At 57.2% G+C, this 15659-nt stretch overlaps 1 protein-coding gene across 1 annotated transcript in view; it reads left to right on the top strand.

The window, feature by feature from the left end:
- The window catches only part of LOC140406561 (probable ATP-dependent RNA helicase DHX34), a 31532-nt gene extending 17395 nt beyond the window's left edge, over nucleotides 1-14137 (top strand). The window contains exons 9-15 of the mRNA XM_072494557.1: nucleotides 325-498; nucleotides 1137-1257; nucleotides 1966-2072; nucleotides 3661-3957; nucleotides 11812-11991; nucleotides 13033-13189; nucleotides 13312-14137. Of these exons, the coding sequence (XP_072350658.1) occupies nucleotides 325-498; nucleotides 1137-1257; nucleotides 1966-2072; nucleotides 3661-3957; nucleotides 11812-11991; nucleotides 13033-13189; nucleotides 13312-13448 (1173 nt within the window). The 3' untranslated portion in view covers nucleotides 13449-14137. The remainder of the gene's footprint in view (nucleotides 1-324; nucleotides 499-1136; nucleotides 1258-1965; nucleotides 2073-3660; nucleotides 3958-11811; nucleotides 11992-13032; nucleotides 13190-13311) is intronic.
- Nucleotides 14138-15659: the final 1522 nt, after the last annotated feature.

Genomic DNA, 15659 nt, shown 5'->3' with positions numbered 1-15659 from the left:
CCTCCTCCTGTTCCTGTGGAACAGGCTCGAGAGGGGCTGAATGGGCCTCCTCCTGTTCCTGTGGAACAGGCTCGAGAGGGGCTGAATGGGCCTCCTCCTGTTCCTGTGGAACAGGCTCGAGAGGGGCTGAATGGGCCTCCTCCTGTTCCTGTGGAACAGGCTCGAGAGGAGCTGAATGGGCCTCCTCCAGTTCCTGTGTAACAGGCTCGAGAGGGGCTGAATGGGCCTCCTCCTGTTCCTGTGTAACAGGCCCGAGAGGGGCTGAATGGGCCTCCTGTTCTGTAATCTCCAGCGTGAGTCTCTCTCTCTCTCTCTGCCTCGCAGGATGTGAAGTTTAAACTGAAACACGATGTGAAGGATCTGGAAGCCGCCAGCAGCTCCTTCCGTGACCTGGGCAGGCGCCGCTTCCAACTCCTCAAGTTGCTGATGTGCCGAGGCCTCTACCCGCAGCTGGCAGTGCCTGACGAGTTCAACGCTTGTCGTAAGGATTCTGACCAGGTAGGAAGAGGGGGAGGGGAGCAAGGCGTGGTGATGGGGGTGTGGCGTGGGTGATGGGGGGACAGGGCAGGGGTGTTGGGCGTGATGGGGGTGATGGGGGCATGATGGGTGGGCAGGGCAGGGGTGATGGGGGGACAGGGCAGGGGTGTTGGGTGTGGCGGGGGTGATGGGGGGGCAGGGCAGGGGTGATGGGGCGTGATGGGGGGGACAGGGCAGGGGTGTTGGGTGTGGCGGGGGTGATGGGGGGCAGGGCAGGGGTGATGGGGGCGTGGTGGGGGACAGGGTAGGGGTGTTGGGCATGGCGGGGGTGTTGGGTGTGGCGGGGGTGATGGGGGGCAGGGGTGTTGGGCGTGGCGGGGTGATGGGGGCATGATGGGGGGGCAGGGCAGGGGTGATGGGGGTGGGGCAGGGGTGATGGGCATGTCAATGCCAGTAAAGATTAATCCTCTCCCTCTCTCTGTCTCCCCCTCTCTCTCTGTCCCCCCCCTCTCTCTCCGTCTCCCCCTCTCTCTCCGTCTCCTCTCTCTCTGTCCCTCTTTCTCTGTCTCCCTCTCTGTCCCTCTTTCTCTGTCTCCCTCCTCCCCTCTCTGTCTCTGTGTCTCTCCCTTTGTCTATCCCCCTGTCTCTTTCTCTCACAGATCTTCCACACGAAAGATAAGCAGGGGGTGGTCCTCCATCCTACTAGTGTCTTCGCCAGCAACCCCTCACTGCTACATCCCAAAGATAACAATGAGGATGGACAAGACACTCCCAGGACAGGTACAGCACAGGGTTAGATACAGAGTAAAGCTCCCTCTACCCTGTCCGCATCAGACACTCCCAGGACAGGTACAGCACAGGGTTAGATACAGAGTAAAGCTCCCCCTAGACTGTCCCCATCAAACACTCCCAGGACAGGTACAGCACAGGGTTAGGTAGAGAGTAAAGCTCCCTCTACACTGTCCCCATCAAACACTCCCAGGACAGGTACAGCACGGGGTTAGATACAGAGTAAAGCTCCCTCTACACTGTCCCCATCAAACACTCCCAGGGCAGGTACAGCACGGGGTTAGATACAGAGTAAAGCTCTCTCTACACTGTCCCCATCAAACACTCCCAGGACAGGTACAGCACGGGGTTAGCTACAGAGTAAAGCTCCCTCTGCACTGTCCCCATCAAACACTCCCAGGACAGGTACAGCACGGGGTTAGATACAGAGTAAAACTCCCTCTACACTGTCCCCATCAAACACTCCCAGGACAGGTACAGCACGGGGTTAGATACAGAGAAAAGCTCCCTCTACACTGTCCCCATCAAACACTCCCAGGACAGGTACAGCACGGGGTTCGATACAGAGTAAAGCTCCCTCTACACTGTCCCCATCAAACACTCCCAGGACAGGTACAGCACGGGGTTAGATACAGAGTAAATCTCAGGTTGAGTCGGGGTTACCTGTTGAACACCTGTCCCTCGCCCCTTTCCCAACAGGTTTGGACGGTGGCCAGAGCTGCCAGCACCGGCTGCTCGCCTTCGTGTCGCTGCTGGAGACCAACAAGCCGTACCTGCTCAACTGTGTCCGGGAGCCGGCGCTGCAGGTCAGTGTGTGAACCCCGTCCCACTGCACGCCCGAGCCCCCCCCCTCGCCATTCCTCAGTGGGACAGCCTAGAGGCTCTGCCACCATCGGGCAGGATTCAACAGGCCGAGGCTGTTTCCACAAGGAAAGCGGTGGCCAACGGCGAGACTGACCTGATTGACGTCTTTAACACGGTGATCGAGGTTTCAGTCGGGCCGACGGCGTAGCAAACGTGTTTCCACTTTTTTAGCGTTCGTTTACGGGGATGTGGGCATCGCTCGCACCAGCATTTAATCCCCGTCCCTAGTTGCCCCTCGGGAAGGGGGTGGGTGAGCCGCCATCTTGAACACCTTCTCGGGGGTCGAGGTGGCGGGTTTGGGCGACGCTTGTCGAAGGAGCCTTGGCGAGTGGCTGCCGTGCATCTTGTAGACGGTGCTCACGGCTGCCGCTGTGCGTCGGTGGGTGGAGGGAGTGGGTGTTGAAGGTGGGGGTTAGCGTGTCGATCGAGCGGGGGGGGGAGGGGGGCTGCTTTGTCCTGGATGGTGTTGAGCTTCTCGAGTGTTGTCGGAGCTGCGCTCATCCAGGCAAGTGGAGGGGGTGTGGGGAGACACCCTAAATCAATCTAACATGGTCACTAATAAATCCAGTCGAAGAGGGGGGGGTGCGGTGAAGAGATTCAGGAAGGAGATTTTTACCCAGTGAGTGGGGAGAATTGGGACTGGTTCCCACGGGGAGTGGGGAGAATGTGGGACTGGTTCCCACGGGGAGTGGGGAGAATGTGGGACTCACTCCCACGGGGAGTGGGGAGAATGTGGGACTCGGTCCCACGGAGAGTGGGGAGAATGTGGGACTGGTTCCCAAGGGGAGTGGGGAGAATGTGGGACTCGCTCTCACGGGGAGTGGGGAGAATGTGGGACTCGCTCCCACGGGGAGTGGGGGGAATGTGGGACTTGTGCCACGGGGAGTGGGGAGAATGTGGGACTCGCTCCCACGGGGAGAATGTGGGACTCGCTCGCACGGGGAGTAGGGCGAATGTGGGACTCACTCCCACGGGGAGTGGGGAGAATGTGGGACTCGCTCCCGCGGGGAGTGGGGAGAATGAGGGACTCGCTCCCACGGGGAGTGGGGAGAATGTGGGCTCGCTCCCACGGGGAGTGGGGAGATTGTGGAACTCGCTCCCATGGGGAGTGGGGGGAATGTGGGACTCGCTCCCACGGGGAGTGGGGAAAATGTGGGACTCGCTCCCACGGGGAGTGGGGAGAATGTGGGACTCGCTCCCGCGGGGAGTGGGGAGAATGAGGGACTCGCTCCCACGGGGAGTGGGGAGAATGTGGGCTCGCTCCCACGGGGAGTGGGGAGATTGTGGGACTCGCTCCCATGGGGAGTGGGGGGAATGTGGGACTCGCTCCCACGGGGAGTGGGGAGAATGTGGGACTCGCTCCCACAGGGAGTGGAGAGATCCGGGACTCGCTCCCACGGGGAGTGGGGAGAATGTGGGACTCGCTCCCACGGGGAGTGGGGAGAATGTGGGACTCGCTCCCACGGAGAGTGGGGAGAATGTGGGACTCATTAACATGTTCCGACCTCTCTCTCTCTCCTGTTCCCGCAGAGTCTCCTGCTGGTTGCCCGCTCGCTGGACAGTAACAGTGACTGCTCGCGGGTGGCCATCGATGGGTGGCTGGAGGTGAGGCTGGTGAATCCGGAGGCAGGGCCGGGGCTCATGTCCACCGTCACGAGGCTGCGCGACGGCTGGGAGCGGGCGCTGAGCGCCCAGCTGAAGAGGGCAGAGCGCCGGGGCACTGCCCGGGAGGACGACGGGGAGGACGAGAATGAGGGGAATGAGCGGAACCTCAATCGGGTGACGGATGTCCTGTGCCGGCAGCTGGTGGAGTTCCTCGAGGCCGAGGTGAGGAGGAGCACGCGCGACCTGGCATCGTCTCCTCGCATCTCGAGGAGCACAAACAGCAGCAAAGATAGCTGACTGATTGCCCCCATCATAGGGCCGAGCAGTACTGTACCCCAGTGTTATACAGTGACAGACCCATCCCCACCAGTACTGTACCCCAGTGTTATACAGTTACAGACCCGACCCCACCAGTACTGTACCCCAGTGTTATACAGTGACAGACCCGTCCCCACCAGTACTGTACCCAGTGTTATACAGTGACAGACCCATCCCCACCAGTACTGTACCCCAGTGTTATACAGTGAAAAACCCATCCCCACCAGTACTGTACCCCAGTGTCATAGTGACAGACCCGTCCACACCAGTACTGTACCTCAGTGTTATACAGTGACAGACCCGTCTCCACCAGTACTGTACCCCAGTGTCATAGTGACAGACCCGTCCCCACCAGTACTGTACCCCAGTGTTATAGTGACAGACCCATCCCCACCACTACTGTACCCCAGTGTTATACAGTGACAGACCCATCCCCACCAGTACTGTACACCAGTGTTATACAGTGACAGACCCGTCCCCACCAGTACTGTACCCCAGTGTTATAGTGACAGACCCGTCCCCACCAGTACTGTACCCCAGTGTTATACAGTGACAGACCCGTCCCCACCAGTACTGTACCCCAGTGTCATAGTGACAGACCCGTCCCCACCAGTACTGTACCCCAGTGTTATACAGTGACAGACCCGTCCCCACCAGTACTGTACCCCAGTGTCATAGTGACAGACCCGTCCCCACCAGTACTGTACCCCAGTGTTATACAGTGACAGACCCGTCCCCACCAGTACTGTACCCCAGTGTTATACAGTGACAGACCCGTCCCCACCAGTACTGTACCCCAGTGTCATAGTGACAGACCCGTCCCCACCAGTACTGTAACCCCAGTGTTATACAGTGACAGACCCGTCCCCACCAGTACTGTACCCCAGTGTCATAGTGACAGACCCGTCCCCACCAGTACTGTACCCCAGTGTTATACAGTGACAGACCCGTCCCCACCAGTACTGTACCCCAGTGTCATAGTGACAGACCCGTCCCCACCAGTACTGTATCCCAGTGTTATACAGTGACAGACCCGTCCCCACCAGTACTGTACCCCAGTGTCATACAGTGACAGACCCGTCCCCACCAGTACTGTATCCCAGTGTTATTCAGTGACAGACCCGTCCCCACCAGTACTGTACCCCAGTGTTATACAGTGACAGACCCGTCCCCACCAGTACTGTATCCCAGTGTTATACAGTGACAGACCCGTCCCCACCAGTACTGTACCCCAGTATTATACAGTGACAGACCCGTCCCCACCTGTACTGTACCCCAGTGTTATACAGTGACAGACCCATCCCCACCAGTACTGTACCCCAGTGTTACACAGTGACAGACCCGTCCCCACCAGTACTGTACCCCAGTGTTATACAGTGACCGACCCGTCCCCACCAGTACTGTACCCCAGTGTTATACAGTGATAGACCCGTCCCCACCAGTACTGTACCCCAGTGTTATACAGTGACAGACCCGTCCCCACCAGTACTGTACCCCAGTGTTCTCCAGTGACAGACCCATCCCCACCAGTACTGTACCCCAGGGTTATACAGTGACAGATCCGTCCCCACCAGTACTGTACCCCAGTGTTATACAGTGACAGACCCGTCCCCACCAGTACTGTACCCCAGTGTTATACCGTGACAAACCCGTCCCCAGCAGGACTGTACCCCAGTGTTATACAGTGACAGACCCGTCCCCACCAGTACTGCCCCCCAGTGTTATACAGTGACAGACCCGTCCCCACCAGTACTGTACCCCAGTGTTATACAATGACAGACCCGTCCCCACCAGCACTGTACCCCAGTGTTATACAGTGACAGACCAGTCCCCACCAGTACTGTCCCCCAGTGTTATACAGTGACAGACCCGTCCCCACCAGTACTGTACCCTAGTGTTATACAATGACAGACCCGTCCCCACCAGCACTGTATCCCAGTGTTATACAGTGACAGACCCGACCCCACCAGTTCTGTACCCCAGTTATACAGAAACAGACCCATCCCCACCAGTACTGTATCCCAGTGTTATCGTGACAGACCCGACCCCACCTGTACTGTACCCCAGTGTTATACAGTGACAGACCCGTCCCCACCAGTACTGTACCCCAGTGTTATAGTGACAGACCCGTCCCCACCAGTACTGTACCCGTGTTATGCAGTGACAGACTTGTCCCCACCAGTACTGTACCCGTGTTATACAGTGACAGCCCCATCCCCACCAGTACTGTACCCCAGTGTTATACAGTGACAGACCCGTCCCCACCAGTACTGTACACCAGTGTCATACAGTAACAGACTCGTCACCACCAGTACTGTACCCCAGTGTTATACAGTGACAAACCCGTTCCCAGCAGGACTGTACCCCAGTGTTATACAGTGACAGACCCATCCACACCAGTACAGTACCCCAGTGTTATACAGTGACAGACCCGTCCCCAGCAGGACTGTACCCCAGTGTTATACAGTGACAGACCCGTCCCCACCAGTACTGTACCCCAGTGTTATACAGTGACAGACCCGTCCCCACCAGTACTGTATCCCAGTGTTATACAGTGACAGACCCGTCCCCACCAGTATTGTACCCCAGTGTTATACAGTGACAGACCCGTTCCCACCAATACTGTACCCCAGTGTTATACAGTGACAGACCCGTCCCCACCAGTACTGTACCCCAGTGTTATACAGTGACAGACCCGTCCCCACCAGTACTGTACCCCAGTGTTATACAGTGACAGACCCGTCCCCACCAGTACTGTACCCCAGTGTTATACAGTGACAGACCCATCCCCACCAGTACTGTACCCCAGTGTTATACAGTGACAGACCCGTCCCCACCGGTACTGTACCCCAGTGTTATACAGTGACAGACCCATCCCCACCAGTACTGTACCCCAGTCCTATACAGTGACAGACCCATCCCCACCAGTACTGTACCCAGTGTTATACAGTGACAGACACGTCCCCAGCAGTACTGTACCCCAGTGTTATACAGTGACAGACCCATCCCCACCAGTACTGTAACCCAGTGTTATACAGTGACAGACCCGTCCCCAGCAGTACTGTACCCCAGTGTTATACAGTGACAGACCCATCCCCACCAGTACTGTAACCCAGTGTTATACAGTGACAGACCCGTCCCCACCAGTACTGTATCCCAGTGTTATACAGTGACAGAACCGTCCCCACCAGTACTGTACCCAGCGTTCTACAGTGATAGATCCGTCCCCACCAGTACTGTACCCCAGTGTTATACAGTGACAGACCCGTCCCCACCAGTACTGTACCCCAGTGTTATACAGTGACAGACCCGTCCCACCAGGACTGTACTCCAATGTTATACAGTGACAGAGCCGTCCACACCAGTACTGTACCCCAGTGTTCTACAGCGACAGACCATTCACCACCAGTACTGTACCCCAGTGTTATACAGTGACAGACCCGCACCCACCAGCACTGTACCCCAGTGTTATACAGTGACAGACCCGTCCCCACCAGTACTGTATCCGTGTTATACAGTGACAGACCCGTCCCCACCAGTACTGTACCCCAGTCCTATACAGTGACAGACCCATCCCCACCAGTACTGTACCCAGTGTTATACAGTGACAGACCCGTCCCCAGCAGTACTGTACCCCAGTGTTATACAGTGACAGACCCATCCCCACCAGTACTGTAACCCAGTGTTATACAGTGACAGACCCGTCCCCACCAGTACTGTATCCCAGTGTTATACAGTGACAGAACCGTCCCCACCAGTACTGTACCCAGCGTTCTACAGTGATAGATCCGTCCCCACCAGTACTGTACCCCAGTGTTATACAGTGACAGACCCGTCCCCACCAGTACTGTACCCCAGTGTTATACAGTGACAGACCCGTCCCACCAGGACTGTACTCCAATGTTATACAGTGACAGAGCCGTCCACACCAGTACTGTACCCCAGTGTTCTACAGCGACAGACCATTCACCACCAGTACTGTACCCCAGTGTTATACAGTGACAGACCCGCCCCCACCAGCAGTGTACCCCAGTGTTATAGTGACAGACCCTTCCCCACCAGGACTGTACCCCAGTGTTATAGTGACAGACCCATCCCCACCAGTACTGTACCCCAGTGTTATACAGAGACAGACCCGTCCCCACCAGTACTGTACCCCAGTGTTATACAGTGACAGACCCATCCCCACCAGTACTGTCCCCCAGTGTTATACTGTGACAGACCCGTCCCCACCAGGACTGTACCTCAGTGTTATACAGTGACAGACCAGTCCCCACCAGTACTGTACCCCAGTGTTATACAGTGACAGACCCGACCCCACCAGTTCTGTACCCCAGTTATACAGAGACAGACCCGTCCCCACCAGTACTGTATCCCAGTGTTATAGTGACAGACCCGACCCCACCAGTACTGTACCCCAGTGTTATACAGTGACAGACCCGTCCCCACCAGTACTGTACCCCAGTGTTATAGTGACAGACCCGTCCCCACCAGTACTGTACCCGTGTTATGCAGTGACAGACTTGTCCCCACCAGTACTGTACCCGTGTTATACAGTGACAGACCCATCCCCACCAGTACTGTACCCCAGTGTCATACAGTGACAGACCCGTCCCCACCAGTACTGTACCCCAGTGTTATACAGTGACAGACCCGTTCCCACCAATACTGTACCCCAGTGTTATACAGTGACTAACCCGTCCCCACCAGTACTGTACCCCAGTGTTATACAGTGACAGACCCGTCCCCACCAGTACTGTACCCCAGTGTTACACAGTGACAGACCCGTCCCCACCAGTACTGTCCCCCAGTGTTATACAGTGACAGACCCGTCCCCACCAGTACTGTACCCCAGCGTTATACAATGACAGACCCGTCCCCACCAGCACTGTACCCCAGTGTTATACAGTGACAGACCCGTCCCCACCAGTACTGTACCCCAGTGTTATACAGTGACAGACCAGTCCCCACCAGTACTGTATCCCAGTGTTATACAGTGACAGACCCGACCCCACCAGTTCTGTACCCCAGTTATACAGAGACAGACCCGTCCCCACCAGTACTGTATCCCAGTGTTATACAGTGACAGACCAGTCCCCACCAGTACTGTCCCCCAGTGTTATACAGTGACAGACCCGTCCCCACCAGTACTGTACCCCAGTGTTATACAATGACAGACCCGTCCCCACCAGCACTGTACCCCAGTGTTATACAGTGACAGACCAGTCCCCACCAGTACTGTATCCCAGTGTTATACTGTGACAGACCCGACCCCACCAGTTCTGTACCCCAGTTATACAGAGACAGACCCGTCCCCACCAGTACTGTACCCCAGTGTTATACAGTGTCAGACCCGTTCCCACCAATACTGTACCCCAGTGTTATACAGTGACTGACCCGTCCCCACCAGTACTGTACCCCAGTGTTATACAGTGACAGACCCGTCCCCACCAGTACTGTACCCCGTGTTATACAGTGACAGACCCGTCCCCACCAGTACTGTCCCCCAGTGTTATACAGTGACAGACCCGTCCCCACCAGTACTGTACCCCAGCGTTATACAATGACAGACCCGTCCCCACCAGCACTGTACCCCAGTGTTATACAGTGACAGACCAGTCCCCACCAGTACTGTATCCCAGTGTTATACAGTGACAGACCCGACCCCACCAGTTCTGTACCCCAGTTATACAGAGACAGACCCGTCCCCACCAGTACTGTATCCCAGTGTTATACAGTGACAGACCAGTCCCCACCAGTACTGTCCCCCAGTGTTATACAGTGACAGACCCGTCCCCACCAGTACTGTACCCTAGTGTTATACAATGACAGACCCGTCCCCACCAGCACTGTACCCCAGTGTTATACAGTGACAGACCAGTCCCCACCAGTACTGTATCCCAGTGTTATACTGTGACAGACCCGACCCCACCAGTTCTGTACCCCAGTTATACAGAGACAGACCCGTCCCCACCAGTACTGTATCCCAGTGTTATAGTGACAGACCCGACCCCACCAGTACTGTACCCCAGTGTTATACAGTGACAGACCCGTCCCCACCAGTACTGTACCCCAGTGTTATAGTGACAGACCCGTCCCCACCAGTACTGTACCCGTGTTATGCAGTGACAGACTTGTCCCCACCAGTACTATACCCGTGTTATACAGTGACAGCCCCATCCCCACCAGTACTGTACCCCAGTGTTATACAGTGACAGACCCATCCCCACCAGTACTGTACCCCAGTGTCATACAGTAACAGACTCGTCCCCACCAGTACTGTACCCCAGTGTTATCCAGTGACAAACCCGTCCCCAGCAGGACTGTACCCCAGTGTTATACAGTGACAGACCCATCCCCACCAGTACAGTACCCCAGTGTTATACAGTGACAGACCCGTCCCCAGCAGGACTGTACCCCAGTGTTATACAGTGACAGACCCGTCCCCACCAGTACTGTACCCCAGTGTTATACAGTGACAGACCCGTCCCCACCAGTACTGTACCCCAGTGTTGTACAGTGACAGACCCGTCCCCACCAGTACTGTACCCCAGTGTTATACAGTGACAGACCCGTCCCCACCAGTACTGTACCCCAGTGTTATACAGTGACAGACCCGTCCCCACCGGTACTGTACCCCAGTGTTATACAGTGACAGACCCATCCCCACCAGTACAGTACCCCAGTGTTATACAGTGACAGACCCGTCCCCAGCAGGACTGTACCCCAGTGTTATACAGTGACAGACACGTCCCCACCAGTACTGTACCCCAGTGTTATACAGTGACAGACCCGTTCCCACCAGTACTGTACCCCAGTGTTATACAGTGACAGACCCGTCCCCACCAGTACTGTACCCCAGTGTTATACAGTGACAGACCCGTCCCCACCAGTACTGTACCCCAGTGTTATACAGTGACAGACCCGTCCCCACCAGTACTGTACCCCAGTGTTATACAGTGACAGACCCGTCCCCACCGGTACTGTACCCCAGTGTTATACAGTGACAGACCCATCCCCACCAGTACTGTACCCCAGTGTTATACAGTGACAGACCCATCCCCACCAGTACTGTACCCCAGTGTTAAACAGTGACAGACCCGTCCCCACCAGGACTGTACCCGTGTTATACAGTGACAGACCCGTCCCCACCAGTACTGTATCCGTGTTATACAGTGACAGACCCGTCCCCACCAGTGACAGACCCATCCCCACCAGTACTGTACCCAGTGTTATACAGTGACAGACCCGTCCCCACCAGTACTGTACCAGTGTTATACAGTGACACACCCGTCCCCACCAGCACTGTACCCCAGTGTTATACAGTGACAGACCCGTCCCCACCAGTACTGTACCCCAGTGTTATACAGTGACAGACCCGTCCCCACTACTGTACCCCAGTGTTTTACAGTGACAGACCCATCCCCACCAGTACTGTACCCCAGTGTTATACAGTGACAGACCCATCCCCACCAGTACTTTACCCCAGTGTTATACAGTGACAGACCCGTCCCCACCAGTACTGTACCCAGTGTTATCCAATGACAGACCCGTCCCCACCAGTACTGTACCCCAGTGTTATACAGTGACAGACCCGTCCCCACCAGTACTGTACCCCAGTGTTATACATTGACAGACCCGTCCCCACCAGTACTGTACCCCAGTGTTACAGTGACAGACCCGTCCCTACCTGCACTCGGTGTTGTCCATTGGGCCTGTTTAGTACGTCGCTCTTTCTCTCGCATGCTCTCTCTCCAGGTGCCGTACACCCTGCACCGTCTGACTGGCCTCGAGAAGCAGCACCTGTTTGTGGGACCTCAGACAGTGACGGTCATGCCTGCTCTCACAGGACTGGCTCCCGGCCTCGGTGATTGGAAACCGCACCCCGAGAAAGGGGGCGTGGCTGTGACAGACTACTTTACGTATAACTGTCTGATGGTGAGTGTCTCACTGGTGTGGGTCGCGCGAAGACGGTTAAAAAAGTAAACTCCGTGGGGGTGGGTGGTTGTGTTGAATCAAGGGGGCAGTGACTTCGGAAACAGTACATATTTCCGGGCCCACATCTAACGCTCCTCCACCCCCCGGTATCAGCACCACACTGTCGGAGGGTCAGCACTGAGGGAGCACCGCACTGTCGGAGGGTCAGGGCTGAGGGGGCGCCGCACTGTCGGAGGGTCAGTGCTGAGGGAGCGCCGCACTGTGGGAGGGTCAGTGCTGAGGGAACGCTGCACTGTCGGAGGGTCAGTGCTGCGGGAGCGCCACACTGTCGGAGGGTCAGTGCTGAGGGAGCGCCGCGCTGTCGGAGAGTCAGTGCTGAGGGAGTGCCGCACTGTCGGAGGGTCAGTGCTGAGGGTGCGCCGCACTGTCGGAGGGTCAGTGCTGAGGGAGCACCGCGCTGTCGGAGGGTCAGTGCTGAAGGAGCGCCGCACTGTCGGAGGGTCAGTGCTGAAGGAGCGCCGCACTGTCCGGAGGGTCGGTGCTGAGGGAGCGGCGCCCTGTCGGAGGGGTCAGTGCTGAGGGAGCACCGCACTGTCGGAGTGTGAGTGCTGAGGGAGCACCGCACTGTGGGAGGGTCAGTGCTGAGGGAGTGCCGCACTGTCGGAGGGTCAGCGCTGAGGGAGCGCCGCACTGTCGGAGGGTCGGTGCTGAGGGAGCGGCGCCCTGTCGGAGGGTCAGTGCTGAGGAGGAAGCGCAGCACTGTCGGAGGGTCAGTGCTGAGGGAGCGCCGCACTGTTGGAGGGTCAGTTGCTGAGGAAGCGCAGCACTGTCAGAGGGTCAGTGCTGAGGGAGCGCCGCACTGTCGGAGGGGTCAGTGCTGAGGGAGCGCCGCACTGTCGGAGGGTCAGTGCTGAGGGAGCGCCGCACTGTCGGAGGGTCAGTGCTGAGGGAGCGGTGCACTGTCAGAGGTGCTGTTGGTGAGACCTGTTTGGGTGGAAGGGACGATCCTCGCTGTCTGAAATGTCTGTCTCCACCCTACAGGAAGACAAAGATTTTTACAGCGAGTGTCTCCGGACTTTCTGGTCCTGTCCGACCTGTGACCTCTACATGCCCTTCACCCCCTTGGAGCGGCTGCAGCACGAGGCGAGTTGTGCGAAGCAGGGACAATGCGAACCGGGTAAGAAATATCGGAGCTGCCGTGGAGCCGGAGAATCTCGGGCCTGCTTCCCACCGTCCCGTGTGTGTGTGTGTGAGAGAGACCACCCCCTTAATCCAGCTTCCATTTCCTTCACAGCCCCTCCTCCCCACGGCTCGACGCAGCCCCCAGGTGGCCTCCGCCCTCCAAGCTTCCGTACAGCTGTGACGCCTGCCAGCAGGACTTCCTCTTCACCCCCACCCAGATCCTCAAACACAAGAGGCAGCACCAGGTAACGTGCGGACCCGGAGGTGGCACGTAACACCGTGGGGGCGGGTGGCGTCAGGAAACCACCGCCTTTTTAACGGGGACAGAATTATATTTTTGTGCACTGCTGGAAAAGAGACTGCGGAAGTATTTCCTCTTCGACTCAACAGGACAAATAGAAGAATGCCCAATTTCCGAGGGAGCAGCGTTTATTTGTGCGGCGCGAGGACAAACGTAATATCCTCGCCCACCACCACATTCTGGCCGAGTGGTCGCCGCTTGTGACTGTGTAGAATCGTCACGCACAACAGTTCCGTGTGGGGGGCGGGCAGTGGAAGAATTCTCTAAGTAAAGCAACACGAGTGATTGTGACATCTGTTTTATTTAAATCTATACACGGTCTTTTTTTGCAATTCGTAGATTTCAACAGAAAGAGAAATGGTGAAAGTGGAACCGTCTTATTGTGCAGCAGAGGGATTAAGACGGACGTCCTTAGTGTCTGATGGGGAAGCAAATCCAGAGTTCTGAGCACAAGGTCAAATGAGGGGAAATACGACAAATTCGATCAATCTGGTGACGATTGGATCTCGCACCCCAGCGCACTCCCTCACAGAGCGACTTAACAGATATGTCGCTTGAAGCCCTCCCTCATGAAAGCAGCAGCAGAGGGGAATTGCCCTGCCTCCCCCCTCCGTCTCCACCCCAGGAGTTGGCGCTGTACGGAAGGATCGCCGTCCAAACACACCCACCGCACCCCTCCCATTCTCTCCCCACACCACTTACCGCTTCCAGCAGCCGAGAATTGGATGTGAAAGCTCAGGTGATGGACTGGCGAGGAGGATGGGACGTGCGCTAGACTGGCGAGGAGGATGGGGCGTGCGCTAGACTGGCGAGGAGGATGGGACGTGCGCTAGACTGGCGAGGAGGAGGCGACGTGCGCTAGACTGGCGAGGAGGATGGGACATGCGCTAGACTGGCGAGGAGGATGGGACGCGCGCTAGACTGGCGAGGAGGCGACGTGCGCTAGACTGGCGAGGAGGATGGGGCGTGCGCTAGACTGGCGAGGAGGATGGGACGTGCGCTAGACTGGCGAGGAGGCGACGTGCGCTAGACTGGCGAGGAGGATGGGACGTGCGCTAGACTGGCGAGGAGGATAGGACGTGCGCTAGACTGGCGAGGAGGATGGGACATGCGCTAGACTGGCGAGGAGGATGGGACGTGCGCTAGACTGGCGGGGAGGCTGGGACGTGCTCTAGACTGGCGAGGAGGATGGGGCATGCTCTAGTCTGGCGAGAGGGATGGGGCGTGCTCTAGACAGGCGAGGAGGATGGGACGGGCGCTAGACTGGCGAGGAGGACGGGGTGTGCGCGAAACTGGCGAGGGTGCGACGTGCGCTTGACTGGCGAGGAGGATGGGAGGTGCTCTAGACTGGCGAGGAGGATGGGACGTGCGCTAGACTGGCGAGGAGGATGGGACGTGCGCTTGACTGGCGAGGAGGATGGGAGGTGCTCTAGATTGGCGAGGAGGATGGACGTGCTCTAGACTGGCGAGGATGATGGGACGTGCTCTAGACTGGCGAGGATGATGGGACGTGCGCTTGACTGGCGAGGAGGATGGGAGGTGCTCTAAACTGGCGAGGAGGATGCGACATGTGCTGGGTCGGTATCAAAGGGGAATAATCTTTTTTTCTGGTTTCTTATTTCCCCCCACCCCCCCAAAACGGAAGGGTGCGCTACGATGGGATGTATTTACAAAAGGAGTCGGCTGGAGGGCGTGGGGTCAAGTTTCCATTCAGCATGGTTTAATTTTGCCGCACGACGCAGACACGCCACTCCTCGCCCGTACTCCGCTAGATTGGCGGCTGTCTCCGAGGAGACAATACGAGATGATGGCTGTAAAGTGCGTGATTGCAAAAGCTGGGAGAGTGAGCCTTCAGTCAATGGTATTTCCGTGAGATGGGAAGTTTGGAGGGGAGAGAGTCACTCCCCCGAGCGACAGCAGGCTCGCACGGAGCACTGAAGATTCTGGCAGCCACTGGCCGTGTTCGCATGAGGACCTGTGAATGCAGAGAGAGAGTTAGAACGGGGCACAGTATTGACACATTCAGCCCGAGACTTTCCCTTCCGTCACAAACGGCCTATGGACTGGAAATCACCTCACTCTCGTTGGTGAGGAGGTTACGAGCCCCATGATCCAGGCACAACATGGGTGGCGCAGTGGGTTAGCACTGCAGCCTCTTCTCAGCCCCAGGGTCCCAGGTTCAATT

Source organism: Scyliorhinus torazame, unplaced genomic scaffold (genome assembly GCF_047496885.1).
Source record: "Scyliorhinus torazame isolate Kashiwa2021f unplaced genomic scaffold, sScyTor2.1 scaffold_622, whole genome shotgun sequence".
Taxonomy (NCBI): Eukaryota; Metazoa; Chordata; class Chondrichthyes; order Carcharhiniformes; family Scyliorhinidae; genus Scyliorhinus; species Scyliorhinus torazame.
The sequence above is the reverse complement of the archived record's forward strand: the minus strand, read 5'-3'. Positions and strand labels throughout refer to the sequence as shown.